The sequence below is a fragment of the Zalophus californianus genome, chromosome 6 (genome assembly GCF_009762305.2).
Source record: "Zalophus californianus isolate mZalCal1 chromosome 6, mZalCal1.pri.v2, whole genome shotgun sequence".
NCBI classification, from domain to species: domain Eukaryota; kingdom Metazoa; phylum Chordata; class Mammalia; order Carnivora; family Otariidae; genus Zalophus; species Zalophus californianus.
The window spans coordinates 105,253,072-105,280,215 of record NC_045600.1 but is presented as its reverse complement, the minus strand read 5'-3'; the positions used below and the strand labels follow the sequence as shown (position 1 = coordinate 105,280,215).

At 38.0% G+C, this 27,144-nt stretch overlaps 1 protein-coding gene across 2 annotated transcripts in view; it reads left to right on the top strand.

The window, feature by feature from the left end:
• CLPX (caseinolytic mitochondrial matrix peptidase chaperone subunit X) overlaps positions 1–27,144 on the top strand; it is a 45,716-nt gene that overhangs the window by 3,675 nt on the left and 14,897 nt on the right. For both annotated transcript variants that reach the window (XR_003515838.2, XM_027571431.2), the window contains exons 2-6: positions 9,243–9,403; positions 10,393–10,510; positions 17,380–17,534; positions 19,655–19,814; positions 21,830–21,871. Coding sequence is in view for 1 of the 2 variants with exons in the window: in XM_027571431.2 (XP_027427232.1) it covers positions 9,243–9,403; positions 10,393–10,510; positions 17,380–17,534; positions 19,655–19,814; positions 21,830–21,871 (636 nt within the window). In the remaining variant the exon portion in view is untranslated. The remainder of the gene's footprint in view (positions 1–9,242; positions 9,404–10,392; positions 10,511–17,379; positions 17,535–19,654; positions 19,815–21,829; positions 21,872–27,144) is intronic.

Sequence of the window (27,144 nt, the reverse complement as noted above, 5' to 3'; positions counted from 1 at the left end):
TATTTGACACAGCGAGAGAGGGAACACAAGCAGAGGGAGACGGAGAGGCAGAGGGAGAAGCAGGCTTCCCGCTGAGCAGGAATCCCGATGTGGGGCTCAATCCCGGGATTCTGGGATCATGACCTGAGCTGAAGGCAGATGCTTAACGACTGAGCCACCCAGGTGCCCCTTAAGCAAGCATTTAACTTGATTTGCCATTTCATCAGTTATTACACAGTTAAATATTGTCACTACAAAAAGATAATAATTTAAAATTTTTCATTAGTTCTCTTTCTAAAATTTATAAAGATCAGTTTATCTTTTAAGCTGAATCATTTGTTTTTTAGAGAATGCTTAGTTTAAGGTTGAATATAAGAAGTCAAATATTTAACGGTTGAATAAATTACTCTCCTAGTTCTTTTTTTTCCTCTCCTAGTTCTTAGTAGCCCTATAGTCAATGTACCTTATTCTAGTATTTTTTAAAAACAGCTGCTCTAAAACTCAGAACGTTTTATTTGTATGACAAAAGTTTTGTAAATGGTTGAGCTTTTAACTATCTTCTCTTGTTGCTGCCAACTTTCTTTCGAAATATACTTTACAGAAATACTTCCCTTTTTGACTTTTATATGGGCTCTTTACCTGAGGTTCACAGGCCTCCAGAGTGTCCAAAGGGATAGAATTCAGAAGTTCTGTTAATTTTTTTTAAAGATTTTATTTATTTGACAGAGACACAGCAAGAGAGGGAACACAAGCAGGGGGAGTGGGAGAGGGAGAAGCAGGCTTCCCGCCAAGCAGGGAGCCCGATGTGGGGCTCCATCCCAGGACCCTGGGATCATGAGCTGAGCTGAAGGCAGACACTTAACCGACTGAGCCACCCAGGCGCCCCAACCAATAGCCTCTTTGGAAACATGTTATATTTTAAGATTTTTATTTATTTATTTCAGAGAGAGAGCACAAGCTGGGGAGACAGAGGGAGAAGGAGAAGCAGATTCCCCGCTGAGCAGGGAGCCCGATGTGGGGCTCGATCCTAGGACCCTGGGATCATGACCTGAGCGGAAGGCAGATGCTTAACAGCTGAGCCACCCAGGAGCCCCGAGAAATTCTGTTAATTTTATTTTCACTAATTACTGACTGAAGTGTAACATTTCCTTCAATTTTGAATGGAGGCAACAACCCACAGTATTATTAGCAGTATCTGTGAATTTGTCACCAATCAAAATCACAAGTATTTTCTTACCACATTACAGTTGTTCGTATCTCAAGGCACTTTTTATACTTTTCAGTACTTTGAGATCATGGTAGTTGTTTAAAAAGCTGTTTAAGGGGGCATCTGGGTGGCTTAGTCTTTTAAGCATGAGCCTTCGGCTCAGGTCAACCTCTTCTTTATCCATTCATCTATTGTTGGACACGGCTGCTTTCATAGTTTGGTTATTGTAAATAATGCTGCAATAAACATAGGGGTGCATATATCCCTTTGAATTAGTGTCTTCGTATTTTTTGGGTAAAAACCCGGTAGTAGTGGGTACTGGATCATAGGGTAGTTCTATTTTTAATTTTTTGAGGAAACTGCATATTGTTTTCCACAGTGGCTGTACCAGTTTCTATTCCCACCAACAGTGTAAGAGGTTTCCTTTTAACACTTGTTTCTTGATTCTGCCATTTTGACAGGTGTGAGGTGATCTCTTACAGTTTTGATTTGATTTCCCTGATGATGACTTATATTTAGCATTTTTTCACGTGTCTGTTGGCCATCTGGATGTCTTTGGAGAAATGTCTGTTCATGTCTTCTGCCCCTTTTTAAATTGGATTCTTTATTTTTGGGGTCTTGATTTGTATCTGTTCATTTTTATTTCCCTTGCCTCAGGAGACATATCTAGAGAATGTTGCTATGGCTGATGTCAGAGAAATTATTGCTTGTGCTCTCTTCAAGGATTTTTATGGTTTCGGGTCTCACATTTAGATCTTTAATCCATTTTGAATTTATTTTTGTATATGGTGAAAGAAAGTGGTCCAGTTTCATTCTCTCACGTGTTGCTGTCCAGTTTTCCCAACACCATTTGTTGAGACTGTCTTTTTTCCATTGTGTATTCATTCTTGCTTTATTGAAGATTAATTGACCATTTAATTGTGGGTTTGTTTCTGGGTTTTCCATTATATTGATCTATGTGTCTATTTTAATGTCAGTACCATACTGTTTTAATTACTGCAGCTTTGTAGTATAACTTAAAGTGTGGAATTGTGATACATCCAGTTTTGTTTTTTTTTAAAGATTGCTTTGGGTATTTGCGGTCTTTTGTGGTTCCAGATAAATTTTAGGATTGTTCTAGTTCTTTGAAAAATGCTGTTGGTGTTTTGATAGGGATTGCTTTGGGTAGTGTGGACATTTTAACAGTATTCTTCCAACCCAAGAGCATGGAATGTCTTTCCATTTCTTTACATCATCTTGAATTTCTTTCATCAGTGTTTTATAGTTTTCAGAGTATAGCTCTTTCACCTCTTTGGTTAAGTTATTCCTAGATATTTCATTGTTTTTGGTGCAATTGTAAATGGGATTTTTTTTTTAATTTCACTTTCTGCTGCTTCATTTTTTTTTTAAGGATTTATTTATTTGAAAGGTGGGGTGGGGGAGAGTACAAGCAGGGGCATCAGGAGAGGAAGAAGCAGGCTCCCCGCTGAGCAGGGAGCCAAAGTAGGGCTCCTTCCCAGGACCCCGGGATCACCACCCGAACTGAAGGCAGATGCTGAACCAACTGAGCCATCCAGGCACCCCTGCTGCTTCATTTTTTAGCATATAGGGATGAAACAGATTTCTGTACATTGATTTTGTATCCTGTGACTTTCCTGAATTCGTTTATCAGTTCTAGTTTTTTGGTGCAGTCTTTAGGGTTTTCTGTATTTAGTATCATGTCATCTGCAAATAGTGAGAGTTTTGCTTTTTCTTTACTAATTTGAATGCCTTTTATTTCTTTATGTTGTCAAATTGCTGTGGCTAAGACTTCCAGTACTATGTTGAATAGAAGTGATGAGAGTGGACATCCTTATCTTCTTCCTAACCTTAGGGGAAAAGCTCTTAGTTTTTCACCATTGAGTACGATGTTGGCAAAAAACATATTTAAAAAAATATTTTGATAACTTACTTCAGATTGGTTTCCTTTGTATTCTGTTCTTTACATTTAAAACATTATTTTGGGCGCCTGGGTGGCTCAGTTGGTTAAGCGACTGCCTTCGGCTCAGGTCATGATCCTGGAGTCCCGGGATCGAGTCCCACGTCGGGCTCCCTGCTCAGCAGGGAGTCTGCTTCTCCCTCTGACCCTCTTCCCTCTCATGCTCTCTATCTCTCATTCTCTTTCTCTCAAATAAATAAAAATCTTTAAAAAAAAATAAAACATTATTTTGAGAAGGGTTCCATCCAAAGGCTTCACCAAACTCCCAAAGGAGTTCATGGCACAAAAAAGGTTTCAAACTCCTGATTACATGACTACAGTGATTTCTGTGAAGATTTTATAAGATTGGCAAGAGTAACTAATCATTTAAACTGTTCAGTATAGTGGTTTAAAAAGTGTGGTTCCCTGGGGAGCCTGGGTGGCTCAGTTGGTTGGGTGTCTGCCTTCGGCTCAGGTCTTGATGCTGTGGTCTGCGATCAAGCCCCAAGTCAGGCTCCTTGCTTGGCGGGGAACGTGCTTCTTCCTCTGCCTGCCATTGCCCCTGCTTGTGTGTGTGCGTGCATGCGCGCTCACGCTCTCTGTCAGATAAATAAAATCTTAAAAAAAAAAAATTATGGTTCCCAAGGGTGCCTGGGTGAAACAGTTGGTTGAGCGTCCGACTCTTGTGTTTTGGCTCAGGTCATGATCTCAGGGTTGTAGATTGAACCCCTGGTGGGGTTTCACGCTCAGTAGGCAGTCAGCTTGAGATTCTGTCCCTGCCTCTCCCTCAGCCCCTCCTCTGCTTGTGCGCAGGCTTTTTCTCTCTCTCAAATAAAGAAATCTTTTTTTTTTTTTTTTAAAGTGTGGTGCCCAGACCAACATCATTAGTATAACCTGGCAGTTTGTTAGAAATACATTCTTGGGCCCCACTTCAGACCTTCTGAGTCAGAATAAGGGAATATTCTTTGCAGTCTGCTTTATTTTAACAAGCTCTCCAGGTAATTCTGGTGCATGTTCAGGTTTGAGAACCACTGGTTAGTATTTATGGCATCTTGTTGGTACAGCCCATAGATTATAGAATGTTAAAACTGCATCAGGGCTAGCAAAGAAATTTTTTTTTTTTTTAAGATTTTATCTATTTGAGAGAGAGAGCACAAGCGGGAGGAGGGGCAAAAGGAGAGGGAGAAGCAGACTCCCCGCCAAGCAGGGAGCCCGACACGGGGCTCCATCGTAGGACCCCAAGATCATGACCTGAGTAGAAGGCAGACACTTAACCGACTGAGCCACCCAGGCATCCCTAGCAAAGAAATTCTTAAATTTAGAAGTTTAAATGACATGAACATGTTTTTCAGGTAGTTATTTTCTGTGGTAACTTTATGATTGCGTTGGTTTCATGTGTTACTTGGTAAGGTATTTAAGGTGAAAGACTAATTTTTTTCTATTCAGAATAAGTAGACTTTAAAAGGATCATGTTCGTAATTTTTATTTCTCTTAAATTCCTGAAGATAATTTCCTTTCAGCTTATTTTTTTTTTAAGATTTTATTTATTTATTTGACTGAGAGAGGGAACACAAGCAGGGAGAGTGGGAGAGGGAGAAGCAGGCTTCCCACTGAGCAGAGAGCCTGACGCGGGGCTCGATCCCAGGACCCTGGGATCATGACCTGAGCCGAAGGCAGACGCTTAGCAACTGAGTCACCCAGGCACCCCTCAGCTTATTTTCTAATGACATTAGATATAAATTGATAAACACTATTTTGAAGGATACATTTTATTGTAAATGGGATATAATACACTGTGATACTTTAGGGTTAAGTTTGTTGTTTGTTTTTTTAAAGATTTTTATTTATTTGTCAGAGAGCACAAGCAGGGGGAGCGGCAGGCAGAGGGAGAAGCAGGCTCCCCATTGAGCTAGGAGCCCAGTTTCGGACTCGATCCCCGGCCCCTTGGATCATGACCGGAGAGGAAGGCAGATGCTTAACTGACTGAGCCACCCACGTGTCCCAGGGTTAAGTTTTATTCTAAACATCCAAGTACAAATAGTCTCAAGTGAAGCTTGTTGTAGCTGTAGTTTTCTTTGTGAATACATTGTAATGGTTAAATTAAAAAGTTACATTTGTTACATAGATTATAATAAATTATTTTATTATGCTACCATTCATACTAATTTATGGATGTTTTCTTTTTTCCATTTTTTAAAAATTTAAATTCAATTAATTATCATTTAATGTATTATTAGTTTCAGAGGTAGAGGTCAGTGATTCAGCAGTCTTTTATAATACCCAGTACTTCTTATATCGCATGTCCTCCTTAATGTCTATTACCCAGTTACCCCATTCCCCTACCTCCCTCCCCTCCAGCGACCCTCAGTTTGTTTCCTATGATTAAGTGTTTCTTTTCCTTTTTTTTTTTTTTAAGATTTTCTTTCTTTATTTGACAGAAAGAGACACAGCGAGAGAGGGAACACAAGCAGGGGGGAGTGGGAGAGGGAGAAGCAGGCCTCCCACCGAGCAGGGAGCCCGATGCGGGGCTCGATCCCAAGACACTGGGATCATGACCTGAACCACCCAGGCGCCCCTAATTAAGCGTTTCTTATGGTTTGTCTCCCTCTCTGCTTACGCCTTGTTTTATTTTTTCCTCCCTTCCTCTATGATCCTCTATTTTGTTTCTTAAATTCCACATATGAATGAGATCATATGATAATTGTCTTTCTCTGATTGACTTTTTCGCTTAGCATGATACCGTCTAGTTTTATCTATGTTGTTGGAAATGGCAAGATTTCATTTTTTTTTTAAAGATTTTATTTATTTATTTGAGAGAGAGGATGAGAGATAGAGAGCACGAGAGGGAAGAGGGTCAGACGGAGAAGCAGACTCCCCGCTGAGCAGGGAGCCCGATGTGGAACTCGATCCCGAGACTCCAGGATCATGACCTGAGCCGAAGGCAGTCGCTTAACCAACTGAGCCACCCAGGCGCCCGATTTCATTTTTTTTTGATGGCTGAGTAGTATTCCATAATTTATGGATGTTTTCAAACACACACAAAATAGAACAAGGGACACCAAAATACCCATCACCCAGCCTTAAGGTCCATTAACTTTCTGTATTCTTGATTTCAACTATTCTTTCCTCCATTACTTTTTCTAGATTTGCTTTTTAGACTGACATAGTCTTTAAACCATATTATGTCTTTTGAAAAACAAAGTTCATGAACTACCTTAAATCTCATTCTAATGAGAGTAATGACTATCATTTACTGCAAAAAAAATGGAAATGTTACACTTGAGAAAATTTGAAAATCTTTTTGAAAACATCACTCAGAAGAAAAACATCAAATGTAGTGTTTTTTTTTTTTTAAGATTTTATTTATTTGACAGAGAGAGACACAGTGAGAGAGGGAACACAAGCAGGGGGAGTGGGAGAGGGAGAAGCAGGCTTCCCGCCGAGCAGGGAGCCCGATGCAGGGCTCGATCCCAGGACCCTGGGATCATGACCTGAGCCAAAGGCAGACGCTTAACGACTGAGCCACTCAGGCGACCCTGTAGTTTTTTTTTAATATTAATATTCAAGTTAAATAGTGTTAAGCAAAGTTTTCCAGTCTATGGATTAGGGACTAGTGTGTCATAAACCTTAATCCTTTTTTAGTGTTGTTTGTGAATTTATAGAGAGATGAGAAAATTTATTTATATCTTTCCTGATAAGTTTGATGGTTTTTTCTATTTTGTGGAACTGGAGAAGGCCTAGGGCAATGAATAGCTAAAGAAACTAGTTCTAACAGTGTACCCAAATGTGTTCAAAAATTGGAGTTAATAAAATTAGTTATATAACTATGCAATTGCTTTTGAATTGTTTGAAGGACGTTATTTATTTTGTTCATTTTTTTTTTAGAGAGGGAGAAGGGGTGGGGAGGGCTAGGAGGGGAGGGAAAGAGAGAGAATCTTAAACTCCATGCCCAGAGGGGAGCCCAATGCAGTCCTCGATCTCACAACCCTGAGACCATGACCTGAGCTGAAATAGAGTCAGATGTTTAACTGACTGAGCCACCCAGGCGCTCCTCAAAGGACGTAATTTTAAACCAGTTTTTGTGTTTGGATACAATATGTACATATGTGCATGATCTCTTAAAAGACCTAACAGATATAGAAATAAAAATTTAAAGGCTGAGTTGAGAATTTTGCAGGGAATAAAATGAGGGAGATAAAATCAGTTTCTTAAAATTTATTTATTAACTTTAACACCTTCCCCCCTTTTTGTTATTACCTGCTAACAGTGCTCTGATACACTGCTGGGAAACTTCCTTCTTTGGGGATTCATTAAGATTCATTAATATATATTAGCCTATGGAGGGTTGTGAGTAGCCCTACAGTACTCAGTACTGAAATCTGTGAATTTTGTTTAACCTAAGACCATTTGATTTTCTTGTGTAGGGAACACGCTTTTATTTTTTTATTTTTATTTTTTAAAGATTTTATTTATTTGAGAGAGAGAGAGGGAGAGAGAGTGAGCACAGCAGGGGGAGCAGCACAGGGAGAGGGAGAAGCAGGCTCCCCCAGTGAGCAGGGAGCCCGATGCTGGGCCTGATCCCAGGACCCTGGGATGATGACCCGAGCCAAAGGCAGATGCCCAACTAACCGAGCCACCCAGGCATCCTGGGGACACGCTTTTAAAGATCAGCTTGGGAAATGCAGTGTGACTCTTTTGCCACTGACTATATTTTATTTAGGGGTTTATTTTATATTTATATGAGAAAAACCAGGGGTCAGCCAACAGTGATCCCATGGACCAAAACTGGCCACACCCATTTGTTTACATACTGTTTGTTTTCATGTTACAGAGTAGTTAGAACAGAGACTACATGGCCCAGAAAGCTGAAAATATTTACTATCCTGGTCCTTTACAGAAAAAGTTTGTCACAGAAGTCAGTGATTAACCTATACCTTTTTTAATAATTTTAACTTCAAATATGGTAAAAAGTTAAAATGCTGAAAGCAGGATAGTGGTTACACAGTATTTACTGAATTAAGGTTTTTTATAAGATTGAAACATTTCATTAAAACATGTAGTTAATGAACACGCATAACATTTTAAAGAACATTTGAAGTTTCCATTGTTGCAGATATTATACCCCCCCACCCGTCAGAGACAGGTAAGAGTTTATGTCAATTGCTTATTTTCCTTGGTAGAAATACTGTAAGAAGACTAAGAATATAGGTTGTAAATGGCCTTTTTCCCCTTCAGGTGAGGCAGATGTTGAACTGCTTATCTCTCACACTTTCAAAGAGCCACTCATTGTTACAACCTGGGTGGTCTTTGCTCATTTCCAAACAGGCCCAGAAAGAAACCTCTTTATTTACCTGGAATCTGTAGGCCCAGGTCTGGTCTATTTTTCTTTTTTTTTTAAAGATTTTATTTATTTATTAGAGAGAGGGAGAGAGCGCACAAGAAGGGAGAGCAGCAGACAGTGGGAGAAGCAGACTCCCCACTGAGCAAGGAGCCCAATGTGGGACTCGATCCCAGGACCCTGAGATCATGACCTGAGCCAAAGGCAAATGCTTAACCAACTGAGCCACCCAGGCACCCCAGGTCTGGCCTATTTTTAAGGTGGCTTTGCCTCTGTGAAATAAGTCAAGCAGAGAAAGTCAATTATCATATGGTTTCACTTATTTGTGGAACAGAAGGAATAGAATGGAGGACATTAGGAGAAGGAAGGGAAAAATGAAGGGGGGGAAATTGGAGGGAGAGATGAACCATGAGAGACTGTGGACTCTGAAAAACAAACTGAGCGTTTTAGAGGGGAGGGGGGTGGGGGGATGTGTTAGCCAGGTGATGGGTATTAAGGAGGGCGCATACTGCGTGGAGCACTGGGTGTTAGACAATGAACTGTGGATCACTACATCAAAAACTATTGATGTATTGTATGGTGACTAACATAACATAATAAAAAAAAAGGTGGCTTTGTCTCTGATGGTGTCACTATTTTCTCTACCATTTTGTTACTACTGCTGTGAAAACTATAGCTTTTTGAACCTCGTTTATACTTAAGGAATTTTTGTTTTCAGGGAATTTATTGAAGGCTTGTTAATATTTGATGTGTAGACTAATAAACTTCCATTATATTTCCAGGTATCTCTTGTGGTCGCATTCATATACCTGTTTTAGGAAGGCTCGGGACCTTTGAAACTCAGATTCTACGAAGAGCTCCCTTTAGAACCTTTACAGAAACACCAGCATACTTTGCATCAAAAGATGGGATAAGTAAAGATGGCTCTGGGGATGGAAATAAGGTATTTAACTTTATTGGCATCTGTATACACATTTGAGTTCCTTCCTTCAAACAATTAAATGTAATAATAGTATTCTCCATTCTGTCAGTTTATGTTTTCTGTAGGAAATGTGAAATATATAAAATGATATGAAGAATTTTTTGTAATTTTATTTTGTGTTTTAGTTTCAACCATAAAATAGTTTCATAAGCATTGCACTTAGCATTAGTTAAAATTTCTAATACTCCAAAGTAATAAAGAAGCTACATTAAATAATCTATGCAGTCAGCACTCTATAGGATTGAATTAGGAATAGCCATTTCGTGCTTTCTTAACACAACTCTTAAGAATTCATGGTAGTATAAACCCCACTTTGTTCTCTACCTAAAAATTTTTGGTGTCTCGATGACTTAATGTTGGACTACTTTGTAGTTAGCAAGTAGATGATCGGTGATTGTATTGGGTCAGTGAATTATTATCAATTTTCTTTATTATGTGAATTTCACTAACACTTGATTTTATGTTACATGCAAGACAAAATGCTAGGTGCTTTCATATCCACACTTAATCCTAATAGTTTTTCTCATATAAATACAACATAAACCTCCCATTTTAGAGATGAGAAAAGTTAGATTCAAAGAAGTTACGAGTCACTACTTATCATGATAGTAACTTCTGATTCAGTTTCACTAAAATGTATTTTACCTGTAGTAACTTTTTTTCCTAGTGTTTATTGAGTCATGGGAAGAAAGCTGTTTATTACACATGCTGGGTCATACTATGTGAAGAAGGAATACAGATAAATATATGAGTTTACTAGAACTGAATTTATTTTTCTGGTAAATAGATCTTTTGATACCAATGATAGAGATATAAATTATACTAATTTCATTCTGGAAATTATAAAAATTGTAAGATTAATTACAACCTATCTTGCTTATATTTTACATATAAAATGGTTGCCTGAAAGTAATAATTGACACTCTCTTTTTCTCCTCTGCTAACATTAGAAATCAGCAAGTGAGGGAAGCAGTAAAAAATCAGGCTCTGGGAATTCGGGGAAAGGTGGAAACCAGCTGAGGTGTCCTAAGTGTGGTGACTTGTGCACTCATGTAGAGACCTTTGTGTGTAAGTATTACTTCTTCTGTTGTTCTTTTTCTCTTCCTTTTCTATAAATCATAGACTGCATAGAAATATATAAATTATATAAGCCAGAGTAATGTTCTTTCTGAACTTACATGATTCTTATGTTCACCAAATAACTGAAAATCCCCAGGACTGGTAATACTTTGCATGGTGGTATAAGAAATAATTTAAGAAAACTATTTGCTTCTTTTTTTTTTTTAATATTTTATTTACTTATTTGATAGAGACAGACACAGCAAGAGAGGGAACACAAGCACGGGGAGTGGGAGAGGGAGAAGCAGGCTTCCCGCTGAGTGGGGAGCCCAATGCAGGGCTCGATCCCAGGACCCTGGGATCATGACCTGAGCCGAAGGCAGATGCTTAACGACTGAGCCACCCAGGCGTCCTGATTTGCTTTATTTTGTGTGTGTGTGTGTGTTTATTTCAAATTTGGATTTTGTGAGTGTTCATGTATGTGACAGTCAAGCTGTAGGAGAACCAAGGTTTATTTATTCTATATTACTCTATTCTTCAAATACCTATTGAGCATCTCATACTGCTGGAGAGGTCAGTCATTCAGATATTAAGGTATTTTCCCTCTCTGAGTAACCACAGGAGCTAAGACCTCAGTTCTAGAAAGTGTATAATTATGAATAATTCAGACAGTAAGAGAAGGAAGAAATCAACAGCCCTACTTTTGCTGTTAATGTTGGTACCTCTCTGTGAAATACAAAGATACTACTACAAATCTTTTGTTTTCATGAATCTAATAACTCATTTCCTACATGATTAGAGTTAATGGGTAAGGATTCAAGAGTAGATATGTACATTGAACTACCATGTCAGCCTTCTCCTATATAGTCGGACTGTGAAAAGATCAATGGTGAGGTTTGGCAGAAGTTTGGAGAGGATAGCTGGAGAGGATTCTCTATATTCTAACCCAAATACTGAAACTTCAGTTACAGTTTCACATTTATCATTAATATTAATTGGCCACTATATGAAAAAATCCTGTTAAATGTAGCATGGTTTTACAGTTTTGGAAAGACTTTTTAAAGTGGTTCCATCCAATAGGTGGAATGTTGGAGATTCTCTTCATGGTGTTGCCTTGTAAGAGAGCAAAGAGAAGAATTGGTTTGAATGAATACTAATTTGGTTGCAAAATAAAATGAAAGAACTAGGGCGCCTGGGTGACTCAGTTGGTTAAGCGACTGCCTTCGGCTCAGGTCATGATCCTGGAGTCCCAGAATCAAGTCCTGCGTCGGGCTCACTGCTCAGCGGGGAGTCTGCTTCTCCCTCTGACCCTCTTCCCTCTCGTGCTTTCTATCTCTCATTCTCTCTGTCTGAAATAAATAAATAAAATCTTTAAAAAAAAAATGAAAGAACTAGATGATATTAACTTCTAAATAATGTTTGCTGTTAACAAATTTGGTGTGAAATAATAAAACTCTAAAAGGTCTGAGAATTGCTCAGTTCATAATGGCAGTGTCATATTAACATATTTTAATCAAGAGTTTTATCTTTTTTGGGGTGCCTGGGTAGCTCAGTCGGTTAAGCATCTGCCTTTGGCTCAGGTCATGATCTCAGGGTCCTGGGATCGAGCCCCATGTTGGGCTACCTGCTTAGCAGGGAGCCTCCTCCTCCTTCTCCCTCTGCCTCTCCTCCTGCTTGTGCTCTCTATCTCAAATAAATAAATAAAATCTTCAAAAAAAAAAAAAAAGTTTTATTTTTTTTTTCCCAGAGAAAGATTTCAGTCTTTGTAGACTTAAACAATAATTCCTTAGAGTAAAAAAGGAAAGAAACTAATATTTAATAAATGCTAGTATATATAGTTTTATTCTCACAACCTTTTTTTTTTTCTGGACAAAAATGAGAGTATCCTCATTTTTATAAGTGAAGAAACTAAGACTTAGCAAGTTTAAATAACTCATCCATGGTCCTAGAGCAGTGAAGATTTGCTATTCAGGAGTTCCTATCCCATAGTTTGTGTTTTTTTTCCCCTAAAGATTTATTCTTTAATTGAGAGAGAGCGAGTACACAAGCAGGAGGGGCAGAGGGAGGAGAGAGAGACTCTCAAGCAGACTCCATGCTGAGCCCAGAGCCTGATGCGGGGCTCAGTCTCACAACCGTGAGATCATGTCCTGAGCCAGAATGAGGAGTTGGACACTTAACTGATTGTGCTACGCAAGCACCCCTCTCTCAGACATTTTTAGCAACTGGAATTCTCTAGGGATAAACTAGCTCCTATTGAGATTAAATTTATTTTCCTCTTACACAGGGTTTTCAAAAACTTACCAGGTTGTATTAATCACTGAGAGTGGTTGTTAATCATGCAGATTCTCTCCTTCCCTAAAGATGAGATTCTGTAGATGTTGAGTGGTATCTTAGAATATGTATGTTTAACAATGAGACCAAGTGTGGAAAACATTCTAATGTTACCTAATCAACTCAAGGCTGAGGTTGTTTGCTTTGGGTATTCTAATTGGGGAGGCAGAATGTGGAAGTAGAGAATGGGGAAGAAAAGAATAAAAAAAGAGTAGATACACATAATTGAGTAAGCCAGCATCTGTTGGGACAGCCACTACTAGGCTCAGGAAATAAACAGATGAACGTGACACTGTCCTGTCCTCCGGAGCTTTACTGCACAGGAGTGATAGGCCCCCAACAATGAGACAGGGCCCTCCTGTCTTGATTTTGTTGACCCATAATACAGGTCTCTTTTGAAAGCTGAGGATCTTCTGTGTCTACTCACTGAAAATTGAAGAGTTGTTGAAGCTCAGGTTATTCATTTTGTTTGAATCTACATTTATTTGATTATTGGTTCATAAACGTCTTTTTATGTACTTTTTGATCTTTTATCTTTTTTGTTGTTAGCATTATAAGAATTATTTATATATTCTGAATACTAGACCTTTATCCAGATATGTGATTTAAATATTTTCTCTCATTTTATGGGTAGTTCTTTCCTTTTAAATACTGTATAGCAGGAATCAACAAACTTTTACTATGAAAGACCAAATAGTAAATATTTTAGGCTTTGTGGGTCCTATAGTCTGTGTTGCAGTTATTCTCCTGTGCTGTTAAAGTGGGAAGCAATCAGAGACAATGTAAATGAATGAGGATCTCTGTGTTTCTGTAAAACTTTGCATATAAACACTGAAATTTGAATTTTGTTTCGATTTTTTCCCAAAGTGTAAAAACTATTAGCTCATGGATCTTGCTGTGTATATTCCACCTCACAAGTATATTTGTAGTGATTTTTATGTTCTCTTACTGTGGTATTATTCTTGTTTGGCTTTGTTGAAATAAAATACCATTTTTATAGGTAGCATTATAAATGCATAGAAAATCATCAGAAATTGGAATAAAAATAATATCTAAGAATTTTTTTTAGGGTTTATTTATTGGGCAGAGAGAGAGAGAGAGACAACGGGGCAGGGAACACAAGCAGAGGGAGTGGGAGAGGGAGAAGCAGAGGGTAAAAGGGTGTCTATCAATGCATCAGCTATAGAATAGCCTGTGTTTAAACCAAAGGTGAACCTGATGTGGGGCTTGATCCCAGCACCCTGGGATTGTGACCTGAGCCAAAGGCAGATGCTTAACGACTGAGCCACCCAGGTGCCCCGAAATTTTTTCTTTTTAGCGAGAGAGTGTGGAGAGAGCACAAGGGGGGAGAGGGAGAGAGCGAGAATCTTGAGCAGGCTCCACTCTCAGCATGGAGCCCGATGCAGGGCTCCATCTCACAACCCTGAGATCATGACCTGAGCTGAAATCAAGAGTCAGACACTTAACCAACTGAGCCACCCAGGCGCCTCTAGCTAAGAAATTTTTTATTATAAGGACTAATATATACTGCTCTTTAGTTTTCTTTTGCCTTTTTAAATAGTAACTTGTCAAACATGAATAGTTTCCCCATTTTTATTTAAGGTAGAACCTTTAGTTTTTTATGTATATAGTACTTTTTGAAGGCTTACTGTACTTACATGTCTTATACAATAGGAATTAAACTTTTCTGTTTGGTTTGGAGATTTTATGTTGGACCCTGAAACTTGTTCAAAATCATGAAGAACTTCATTTAAACAAATCTGGGAAAGTTTTTACTGAGGTAGTCTTTCTGTCATACTATACAAGCATGTTTACTGGGATTAGTATTCTGCATATGAAGGAATATAGTATACCTGTAGTAATCATTTAAAGGAAAGTGGTCTATTTATCCCCTGATAATTTAACAAAATTAGATTTTGCCAGTTGTCTTCAGGAGTAAAAAAGTAAGCATTGCAGTGCTTGTATTTTTTTTCCAAAATAGCATTTTGATAAATAAAATTGAACTTGGGCATATGTTGAATATGTTTCATTGTAAAATTGATATTGTGATACTCGAGTAGAATGTAAGCAACCCTTCTAAAGTAAGCAAAAAGGGATGCAATCTGTTGTTTAGTCTCTTTCCCTTTGACCTAATTTCTTTAGAGAAATATTTTGTTCTTGTGTTCTCAAGCCAGATATTCCTGTCATTCAGCATGAACTAGATCAGAGGCTTCTCTGCCTTTAATCCTTGCCTTGTTTACCATCAGTAACAGCTGTAAGGTGATGCTTTATTTTAAAGTGAAGGCATTGACTATCTTCACATTGGTAGAGAATGCTGATAATGTATTGGGGTTTGTGTGAATCAAAGGTACTTGGAATAGCTTGGTCTTTTTCTTTAGGTAAGCATTTGTAGTGATCAATACATAGAAAATATGGATGATCTCTCTTCTAGCTTAAAATTTGCTGCTAGGGACACCTGGGTGGCTCAGTCAGTTAAGCAGCTGCCTTTAGCTCAGGTCATGATCCCAAGGTCCTGGGATCGAGCCCCGAGTTGGGCTCTCTGCTTAGTGGGGAGTCTACTTCTCCCTCTCCCTCTGCTCTTGTTCTCTCTCTCTCAAGTAAATAAATAAAAAATAAAATTTGCTGCTAGAATTTATCCAGAATGTATTTTTGATTAGCCTTGTGTTTAAGAATATATACATAAATATTAAATTGATTGAATTAATAGTTAGATTTATTTTTGAAATACAGAATTGTCTGTTTTTTGGTTTTTGTTGTTGTTTTTTTTTAAAGTTAGATTATTTTGTGAAGATTTAGGTGTGCTTACCAGTACAGTTTTTCTGGTAAACTATGGATAGGTAGTTATAATATTCCCAAAGGAGAGAGATTTTCATAGTTTTATTTTTTTTAATTTAAATTCAGTGTAATTAACATATACTGTATTATTAGTTTCAGAAGTTGAATTCAGTAATTTATCAGTTGCATACAACACCCAGTGCTCATTCCATCAAGTGCCCTCCTTAATGCCTATCAGCCAGTTACCCCATCCCCCTACATACCTCCCCTCCAGCAACACTCAGGTTGATCATAGTTAAGAGTCTCATGGTTTACCTCCCTCTGTTTTCCTCTTATTTTTCCTTCCCTTCTCCTATGTTCGTCTGTTTTGTTTCTTAAATTCCATATATGAGTGTAATCATATGTTTTTATTTGTCTTTCTCTGACCGACTTATTTCGCTTAGCATAATGCTCTCTAGTTCTATCCCACATCATTGCAGATGGCAAGATTTCATTCTTTTTGTTGGCTGAGTAATATTCCTGTGTGTGTGTGTGTGTGTGTGTGTACACACCACATCTTCTTTATCCATTCATCTGTCAGTGGACATCTGGGCTCTTTCCATATTTTGGCTATTGTGGACATTGTTGCTATAAACATTGGGGTACACGTGTCCCTTCAGAGATTCTCATAGTTTTAAAAATTATTTTTCTTTGCAGTTTTAGCTGTCTAGTTAGATTACACAAAGGTAACACAAAAATGTATTACCCAGACCTACAAACATCTAAGTAATTCCTGTGTATCATTTGCTCTGTATCTGTTAGTAATCTGTGTGAGATTCTCTTCTGTGCTGCTTTCCAAGCCCCGCCCCCCCGCCCTGTCCTATTACCATTAGTAGGGTTAGGCTTGGAGAAGATTAAGAGTGTATGTCCATATACCTATATCCTATAGCTGTGTTTTAGAAGGAGAGAGAAAAAAAGAAATCACCTTTGGTTTAACAGGATATTCTATAGCTGATGCATTGATACTGAGACACCCTTTTACCCTCACTTTTATTTTTTAATTTTAAAAAATTTTTTTACCCTCACTTTTAATTGTTCCTGTGTTGTTTTCAAAAGCTGTATGATTATCTTTAAATTAAGTCAGTATGAGTGACAGTGTTATTTTGTTAGTTTCTTAGTGGTTTTTAGGTCAAAGAAATAGGAATTAGTAGAGTTGTTAAAAATGAAAATAAGGCATGAAACAATTTTATATATTTACCAAGTCAAGGTTTTAAAAATGCTGATAGGTTTGAAAAGAACCTAAAAGAACATATACATATATATTTTTCCCCACATTTTTAGGGATTGAAATTGATTTCTCTCAACTTCTGTGTATATTTGAAATTTTTCGTAAGAAAATGTTGGAAAAATAGAAGAATTTACTTGTGACTTACTTTTTTCACAGTTTTTTCATTCAAGTATTTCAGGAAAATAAATGATTAATATTTTTATAGTGCTTCTTTTCTAAAATAGATTTAATGAATGGGGAGTTGAACGAACATCAACTAATCTTTTCTCTTAATGAAGTGTATCACAAAATGAAAGAACCTCATGGAAATGAACAAAATGTGATTCACTGAACTCATCTGTTTCTGTATCTTAGGTATAAACTAAGTTGTTTGTTGTGGCTAGTGGAATGAACTACAAGCCTACTTTTTGTCAAGTACTTAGTTTTCATTTACAGTGAGTCTCTAAGGTTAAACACTATTTAAATTATTTACTTTTCCTCTGCTGATCTTTCTTTCCTTTTACAGCATCCACCCGCTTTGTGAAGTGTGAAAAATGTCATCATTTTTTTGTTGTACTATCTGAAGCAGACTCAAAGAAAAGCATAATTAAAGAACCTGAATCAGCAGCAGAAGCTGTAAAATTGGCATTCCAACAGAAACCACCTCCTCCCCCCAAGAAGGTATAGGTCTTAGCTCAGTCCTTTAAGCACTTTATCTTTTTTTTTTTAATTTTTTATTGTTATGTTAATCACCATATATTACATCATTAGTTTTTGGTGCAGTGTTCCATGATTCATTGTTTGTTCATAACACCCAGTGCTCCATGCAGAACGTGCCCTCCTCAATACCCATCACCAGGCTAACCCATCCCCCTACCCCCCTCCCCTCTAGAACCCTCAGTTTGTTTTTCAGAGTCCATCATCTCTCATGGTTCGTCTCCCCCTCTGACATACTCCCCTTTTCTTCCTCTCCTGTTATCTTCTTTTTCTTTTTTCTTAAAATATGTTGCGTTATTTGTTTCAGAAGTACAGAACTGTGATTCAACAGTCTTGCACAATTCACAGTGCTCACCGTAGCACATACCCTCCCCAATGTCTATCACCCAGCCACCCCATCCCTCCCACCCCCAACCACTCCAGTAACACTCAGTTTCTTTCCTGAGATTAAGAATTCCTCATATCAGTGAGGTCATGTGATACATGTCTTTCTCTGATTGACTTATTTCACTCAGCATAACACCCTCCAGTTCCATCCACGTCGTTGCAAATGGCAAGATCTCATTTAAGCACTTTATCTTGAAAACATTTCATTGCTCCCCTCTCCCAGTTTATATAGGATCTTAATACTAGTACCTAAACAAGTATTAAATTCTTAATATGGACTATATCTGGCTAAATTCTTTTTGATATTTGATACTTGGAATTTAGGTATGGAGTCCGTTGTTATTTTCCCATGTCGTGATTATGGCATTCAGCAATGAAATATAGTTGGATGATTATTAAAATAGTGTTAATACTAAATTAATCTAAAATGATATCCATAAAATTGAGCAGTTATGGATTTATTTTTCTTAGTTTGGGCCCCTAAATAACACCAGCCTGCAATTTCTCCCCATAAATTAGTCTACTTTATGATAAAATAGTCTCAGTCTAACAATGGAAACAAGCAATTTTTTCATGGCCGGTGTGCCAGGGATGTCCTATATAGCATTGTGGCTTTTGTGGTGGGGGCTCCTTCCAAGAGTCTTAGGCAGATTGTGTTCTGGCCATTTCAGACATGGCAGAGTATATCACCAGTTAGATTATTCTTACCTTCTGCCTCAGTGTAGCTTTTTTCTGCTATAAGACACCAGTGCATTTATTTCTACCTCCAAATAATGCTGTAGTAGATTTAGTAATTCATTATTATATTATTAATTATTAATAATTCAATTTGTGAGGAATCAAGATTTTAAAAACCATAATAAAATGCATATGGTCAGCAACTAAAGAATTTGTCATGTAAAAATAAATAATGTAATGAAAAATATAGCTATTAACCTTTATATCCTCCACTAAATTTGTGTAGACTTTAGACCCAAGAGTTCAAAAATATGCATTTTAACTATTTTTAGAAGTTAGTATTAACAGTTAATTTCTATTTAGTAAAAGCTAAAGGAATTTACCCCAGGTTCCAGGCTGTTAACAATATCCAAGTATCAAACAGAGTTTCCAAGTAAAGTTTTTTAGATTGCCATTTAGATAAATGAGTAGCTTTAAAGTTAATGTCTGAGAAAAAACTCAAACATACAAATGCTCGTAATGGCTTTGATTATATAATGCTTTTTTGAAAATAGTTGTATGTTATTTCTGTGAAGAATATCATTCCTATGACTGAGAGAGGTATAGAAAGGATTTATTTTAATGATTTACGTTAATGGTGATATCTTTAGACCCCTGGTGACAAATGTAGGTATTCTAAGTGACTTAAATAATTAACTCTTAAAAATTAGGATTAGGATAAATGGCATTGTGTATAGAATAGAAATTGACAGAACATTAGAAGAGTGCAGTGATAATTTGTTAAGCTAAAGGACAAACGAATTGTGTTTTGTCCACTTAGGTTTGGGGCCTCTGAATCATTGTACATAGATATCCTACCCTGTGGCCATACAGTATGGCCATACCTTGGTGTTTTGTTTTTGATGAATCTTTGTACAAATTTAAAACTAAGCAAATATGCTCAGTGTATAACTTCTTAATGTGTGTGCATTTTTTGTGATAGGTCATAGTAAATTAATTCATAACTAATCATTTTTCAGATTTATAACTACCTCGACAAGTATGTTGTTGGCCAGTCATTTGCTAAGAAGGTGCTTTCGGTTGCTGTGTACAATCATTATAAGAGAATATATAACAATATCCCAGCTAATCTGAGACAGCAAGCAGAGGTTGAGAAGCAGACGTCCTTAACACCTAGAGGTTAGTGTTTTGATAACTGACCAAAATAGAGGTTACTGTGCTTAAGGTAATCTTTATTTGCAACTCCTTGCTTTTATCCTAAAATACTTTTAGTATAGTACAACATTTTTCAAAGTGCAGGCCTCTTGCCATTAGTGGATCATGAAATTCTTTTGGTAGATTGCCAACAACATTTTTTTTTTTTAATTAATAGATGTGAATAGAAAATACCAGAGTACATTAACTTGTAGTTAATGTATTCTTTCATAAAACTTTTATTTTCAGTATATGTGCATGGGTCCTGAGTCACAGAGTAAAATGTATTTCTTACCAAGGGTCTTAGTGAAAAATGTTTGAAAGTCACAGAAGTAGAGATTGAGACACCATCTTTGAATTGTAGACTTGACCACAACTAGTTCCTCATGACCAGATCATGTGTCTCGGTCAGAGACATATGAAGATAGATGATAACTGTCACAGAACATATCCGGCATTCTTTGCTTTTTAGGCCCCAGCCGAAGGGTGTAAGATTAAGGGCAGATTTGTGTAATTCCTATTAACGATAGATTCTAATATACCAATACACTATATAATCTCAATTTACTGTAGATAATAATATGTGTTATATTAATAGAATGATATTTTTAAAAACTATGAATAGAATAAAATGCAAAAATTTTTAAGGTGTGTTTGTTTTTAATTGGCCAGGAGCACTGATTTCTTACTTAGGCCTATGATCGATCATTTTATTTATTTTTAAATTTTTTATTGTTATGTTAATCACCATACATTACATCATTAGTTTTTGATGTAGTGTTCCATGATTCATTGTTTGTGCATAACACCCAGTGCTCCACGCAGAATATGCCCTCTTTAATACCCATCACCAGGCTAACTCATCCCCCCACCCCCCTCCCCTCTAGAAACCTCAGTTTGTTTTTCAGAGTCCATCGTCTCTCGTCCGTCTCCCCCTCATTTTATTTATTTTTAAAGATTTTATTTATTTATTTGAGAGAGAGAGCACGAGCAGGGGGAGGAGCAGAGGGAGAAGCACACTCCCCACTGAGTAGGGAGCCAGATGCAAGGCTTGATCCCAGGACCCAGAGATCATGACCTGAGCCGAAGGCAGACGCTTAACCAAGTGAGTCACCCAGGCACCCCTGTAGTCTATCATTTTACGTACTTTAAGTCATCATTTTACAATTTGAGGGAATTCTGCTAAATATTTACATTTATAAAACTATAATATCTTTTGATTATTTTTGGTAACTTACTGGCTTAAAGAAGACAACTTGCTCACTTGTTGAACTTACTGTAAAATAGTTATATGGTAGTATCAGTTTTTTATTTTTAGAAAATGTAAGTCATGGGGCGCCTGGGTGGCTCATTCGTAAGCGTCTGCCTTCGGCTCAGGTCATGATCCCCGGGTCCTGGGATCGAGCTCTGCATCCGGCTCCCTGCTCTGCAGGAGGCCTGCTTCTCCCTCTCCCGCTCCCCCTGGTTGTGTTCCCTCTCTCGCTGTCTCTCTCTCTCTCTGTCAAATAAATAAATAAAATCTTAAAAAAAAAGAAAATGTAAGTCATATATCGGAAAACATGGAACCTTCATATTTTTATAGAGTCCAAATAGCACTGTCTAGTCATGAAGCAAAACGATTTTTTTTCTGGTCCCTTCAGTCAGCAAATCAGTAGTTAAGCTATTCTAGGTACTGGGAAAGCAGATGGTTGTGTTTATGGTATGAGGGGTTTCAACTTTTGTTGAAGACTTAAATGATTACTACCCTTTTTAAAATACCAACTTAGTATTTGACAGATGTGAATGTTAGCAATTGGACATCCATCATTAACATGTTTGGGTTTTTTTAATATAGAAAGGATGTAACATGTAGATTCTTTCATACTGTGGAAAGCTACAAAAACAATGAACACATTCTTTATGTATATTTGGAAGAGGGCAAGAAGTGAGATATTCCTTGTTTGTTCCTCTAAACTAAGCAAATATATATGTTCATGTTGTCCTTTTATCCTCTTTCTTAGAGTTAGAAATAAGAAGACGGGAGGACGAGTACCGATTTACAAGTAAGTGACCTCTCCTCAGGTCTTCCTCTGTAGTAATTCTTCCTTTTGAGATTTAACTCAGTGAAGTATGTCAGTAGTAGTAATGATAGACATGTATTTGCTCATGTATTACCAAGAAAGATATTGTATGTTATATGAACATGTTTATGATACATGGTATGTATAACTTTGGAACAGTTTTTCATAGCTAATTTGTGTAGTTTGTATATGTTGGGTTACTTCAGATATTTGATTTTATCTTTTCTGTTGTGATATTTCTTTCTTTCTTTTTATAGATTGTATTTATTTATTTGACAGAGAGAGACACAGCAAGAGAGGGAACACAAGCAGGGGAGAGTGGGAGAGGGAGAAGCAGGCTTCCCGTGGAGCAGGGAGCCCGACGCGGGGCTCGATCCCAGGACGCTGGGATCATGACCTGAGCCAAAGGCAGACACCCAATGACTGAGCCACCCAGGCGCCCCCTGTTGTGATATTTCTTAAAGCGTAATGCAGAGAAATAAAATATGTATAGTTTTTCTCTATAAATATAGATCTGCATGCATATTAACAGGAATTGTATTTTTTTTTTAATCTGTAGCTTGCTATTTTATCTTTTTTCCCCTATACAATTAGTGGCCTGCTTATATGTGACAGAAATTTTTGGAGAGGTAGGTTAGGTTATCTTTTAGCTTCCCTTTATCAGAAACACTTTTTTTTGGTGTTTATGAAACTTGGTATAGCCTTGCAAATTATGAATAAGCCCCAACTCACTGTTTCCAGCCTGGGATTGCCCCTATAAGCATCAGATGGTCTGATGGGAGGGTATGGAAGGACCTGATATCCTAGGGATTGTGGCCATTCTGATGTCTTGCATCCATTCCCATTATGTAGTTGCACAGATGGTAAAGGTTCATAAAAAGATTCAGACTGCCTTTAGTTTCAGTAATTAATTAATTACTGAATAAATAATTCAGTAATTAAAATAAATTCAGTAATTAAAATAACGAACAAATAGATAAACGCCTGTGAACGCTTCTCACAAGTTTGGTACTTTTACATTTGCCTTCGAACCAAGATACATTATTTTTTAAATTAATTAATTAATTTAGCGCAAATGACCCGGGGAGAGGTACAGAAGGAGAGGGAGAGAGAATCTCCACACCTAGCACAGAGCCTGATGAGGGGGTCGATCTCGTGACCCTGAGATCATGACCTGAGCCAAAATCAAGAGTCAGACACTTGACTGAGCCACATAGCTGCCCCAAACCAAGATACATTATATAGCTATTATTTGAAATATACTGTATATGCAGGATGAGCCATGAGAACATGACTAGTTTACCAACTCTGGCATGAGAGCTATTACATGTAATAAAATTGTATTATCTCTAGTTACACTTAAATTGTATGGAAATAATGATTATATCATGCATGGTAGAGGGGCGCCTGGCTGGCTTAGTTGGTTAAGCGTCTGCCTTCAGCTCGGGTCATGATCTGGGATCGAGCCCCACATCGGACTCCCTACTCAGTGGGGAGTCTGCTTCTCCCTCTGCCCCTCACCCTGGTCTCATGCCTTCTCTCTTGCTCTCTCAAATAAAATCTTTAAATACAATGCAGTAGAATTAGATTATATATAAGAATATAAGATCTAGGGACACCTGGGTGTCTCAGTCAGTTGAGCGTCTGCCTTCGGCTGAGGTTGTGATCGAGTCCCACATCGGGCTCCTTGCTCAGCACGGGGCCTGCTCCTTCCTCTGTTTCCTGCTCTCCCTGGTTGTGCTTTCTCTCTCTCTGACAAATTAATAAAATCTTTAAAAAAATAAATAAGATCTAAATAAACCCATGTATAATTTATATTTTCTAATCCAAAAATATAATCAGTTGTGCTGTCAATACTATATTCAAGGGGTGCCTGGGTGGCACAGTCAGTTAAGCATCTGACTTCAGCTCAGGTCATGATCTCAGGGTCCTGAGATCAAGCCCCTCATTGGACTCCCTGCTCAGCGGAGAGCCTGCTTCTCCCTCTCCCTCTGTCTCTCCCCGTACTTATGCTCTCTCTCTCAACCTTTCAAATAAATAAAGATCCTTTAAAAAATACTATATTCATAAATTTGGACAGATAGCTAGTGAAACTAGCATGAATTTATAAAGAAAAATCTACAGTGAATATTTTGAAAGATACATATGTAGTGATTTAATGTAACTTAAATGGTAACAAGTAACACTTAAGAACTTTTACTAGGTAAAACCAATTTGTATTTATGTATATTGATTGACTTAAAGTAATATTTTGAAAGCTTAAATAGAATTTATTTTCATGTATAGTTTCATCTTGTCCTATGAGGGATTTTAGGTTCTAAAATTAGGGCATTAGGCCAAAATGATACATAATCGAAATATTCTTTAATGTTTCTTTTAGAAATCACATGTCAGAGATCAACATACTACTCTCAGACTGGTGGGGTTTTTTTTCCCATCATTGGACCATGTTTTTCTTCAGTTGAGCACCACATGAAACAACTGGCTTGCATTTGGGCTATGTTATATAAATACTTAAACATTAGGGAAATAGCAATACTGATAAATTCTTTTATAACATTTATAAAACTCTGCCAGGCACAGTTCTCAGTGTTTTACATATTTTAACTGATTTAATCTTCTTAAAACCTGTGAGACAGAAACTATTATTTTCACACCCATTTTATAGGTAAGAAAACAAAGTGCAGAAATTTTAAGTAATTTGTCCGGGGCCACATGGCTGATGAGCTCTGTGCAACTAACCATACACTAGTCTGCTCACTCATGGAGAGCTGTTCATACTTTGAGATGCAGAAACAGACTAACTGAAAGGACAGGAGAGTTAGCTCAAGTTTACTCTGGAGCATATTTTCATGAAATGGAATGACAGGGACGCCTGGGTGGTTCAGTCAGTTAAGTGTCTGCCTTCGGCTCAGGTCATGATCCCAAGGTCCTGGGATCAAGTCCTTCATCAGGGCTCTTTGCTCAGCGCAGAGCCTGCTTCTCCCTCTGTCCCTCTCCCCACTTGTGCTCTCTCTCTCTCTCTCTCTCTCTCATAAATAAATAAAATCTTAAAAAAAAAAAAGAAATCGAATGACAAACATGTACTATTTACTCCTCTTTTTGTTTTTTTTTTTTTTCAACGATTTTTATTTATTTGACAGAGAGAGTATAACCAGGGGGAATGGCAGAGGGAGATGGAGAAGCAGGCCCCCAGCTGAGCAGGGAGCTCCATGGGGGCTTGATCCTGTGACCCCAGGATCATGACCTGAGTGGAAGGCACACGGTTGACCCACTGAGCCACCCAGATGCCCATAAATTTTCCTCTTTTTAAAATTTAAATTAGGGGTGCCTGGGTGGCTCAGTCGTTAAGTGTCAGCCTTCAGCTCAGGTCATGATCTCAGGGTCCTGGGATCGAGCCCCACATCAGACTCCCTGCTCTGCGGGAAGCCTGCTTCTCCCTCTCCCACTCCACCTGCTTATGTTCCCTCTCTTGCTGTGTCTCTCTCTGTCAAATAAATAAATAAAATCTTAAAAAATAAATAAAATAAAATTTTAAATTAAATTGGGGTGCCTGGCTGGCTCAGTTGGTTAAGCAACTGCCTTTGGCTCTGGTCATGATCCTGGGGTCCTGGGATCGAGTCCCACATCAGGCTCCTTGCTCAGCAGGGAGCCTGCTTCTCCCTCTCCCTCTCCCTGCTACTCTACCAGCTTGTGCCCTCTCTGTCAAATAAATAAATAAATAATCTTTAAAAAAATTTCTAAAATTTAAATTAGGGGCACCTGGGTGGCTCAGTCATTGGGCGTCTGCCTTCGGCTCAGGTCATGATCCCAGGGTCCTGGGATCGAGCCCCACGTCCGGCTTCCTGCTCTGCGGGAAGCCTGCTTCTCCTTCTCCCACTCCCCCTGCTTGTGTTCCCTCTCTCACTGTGTCTTTCTCTGTCAAATAAATAAATCAATAAAATCTTAAAAAATAAAATTTAAATTAAATTGGGGTGCCTGGGTGGCTCAGTGGGTTAAGCATCTGCCTTAGCTTCAGGTCATAATCCCAGGGGCCTGGGATCAAGCCGCACATCAGGCTCCCTGATCAGTGAGGCAGGGTGTGGGGGGGTTCTGTTTCTCTCTCTCCCCCTGCCTCACACCCCATTTGTGTGTGCGCATGCGTGCCTCTCTCTCAAATAAATAAAATCTTTAAAAATTTTTAACTTAAATCATCGCTTAAGTTAAATACATTTATTCTATGACTCCACTCTAGTTAATATGCTGCTTGCAATTTTGTTCCAATTAGTCACCTAAATAATTTTTCCCATCGGGCCAGCCTATACTCGGGCCTAAACCCATCCTATATTGTCACAATTTCTAACTAGATTTTACTGAAAAAAAACATTTTCATTTACTATAAGGGACAACTAACTAAACCTGTGTAGGAGACAACATTTTTTTCCCTGATGTGGATCAAAATGAGGCACAGCATTGTGAATTATTCAGTAATAATTAACCCTCAGATGTAGCACAATTTAAATTAAAATGTTAATTGAATTCCTGTTTCTTAAAAAAAAAAATTTATGTATTTATTTATTTATTTATTTATTTGAGAGAGAGAACAAGAATTAGAGGGAGAGAGAATCTGAAACACTCCCTGCTGAGTGCAGAGCCCCATGCGTGGCTCAACTGCAAGATCATTACCTAAGCCAAGACCAAGAGTCCGGCATTTTACCGACTGAGCCCCAACCCAGGGGCCTCTTCAGTGCCTAATTTTGATGACTAGACTAACTGTTTACTTGAAGTGTGACCCTAAGATAATTGAAAGTGCCAGCCAGATGGAACAGGACCATAATAGTTTTATCTGCTGAACATCTGTCTATTGGTTTGATTAAAATAGTAATGCATTGGGAAGTACTGGTAGTCTTTTTTTTTTTTTAAGATTTATTTGAGAGAGAGTGCAAGCATGTACGTGAGTGGGGGGAGGGGCAGAGGGGGACAGAATCCTCAAGCAGACTCCCCGCTGAGCACAGAACCTGAGGTGGGGCGGGCAATGCCAGGACTCTGAGATGATGACCTGAGCTGAAATCAAGAGTTGGCCGCTCAACCGACTGAGCCACCCAGGTGCCCCGAAAGTACTGATATTCTTAACCCATTTATTAGAAACAAACTAAAAATAAATCCAGAAAACATAAATAGGATAAGAACACAGATACCTCAAATGCTGAAAACCAGGAGCAATATGGATTTACGCATCTGGATAATTGAAAACACTATTGGAATTCTTTCCTTCA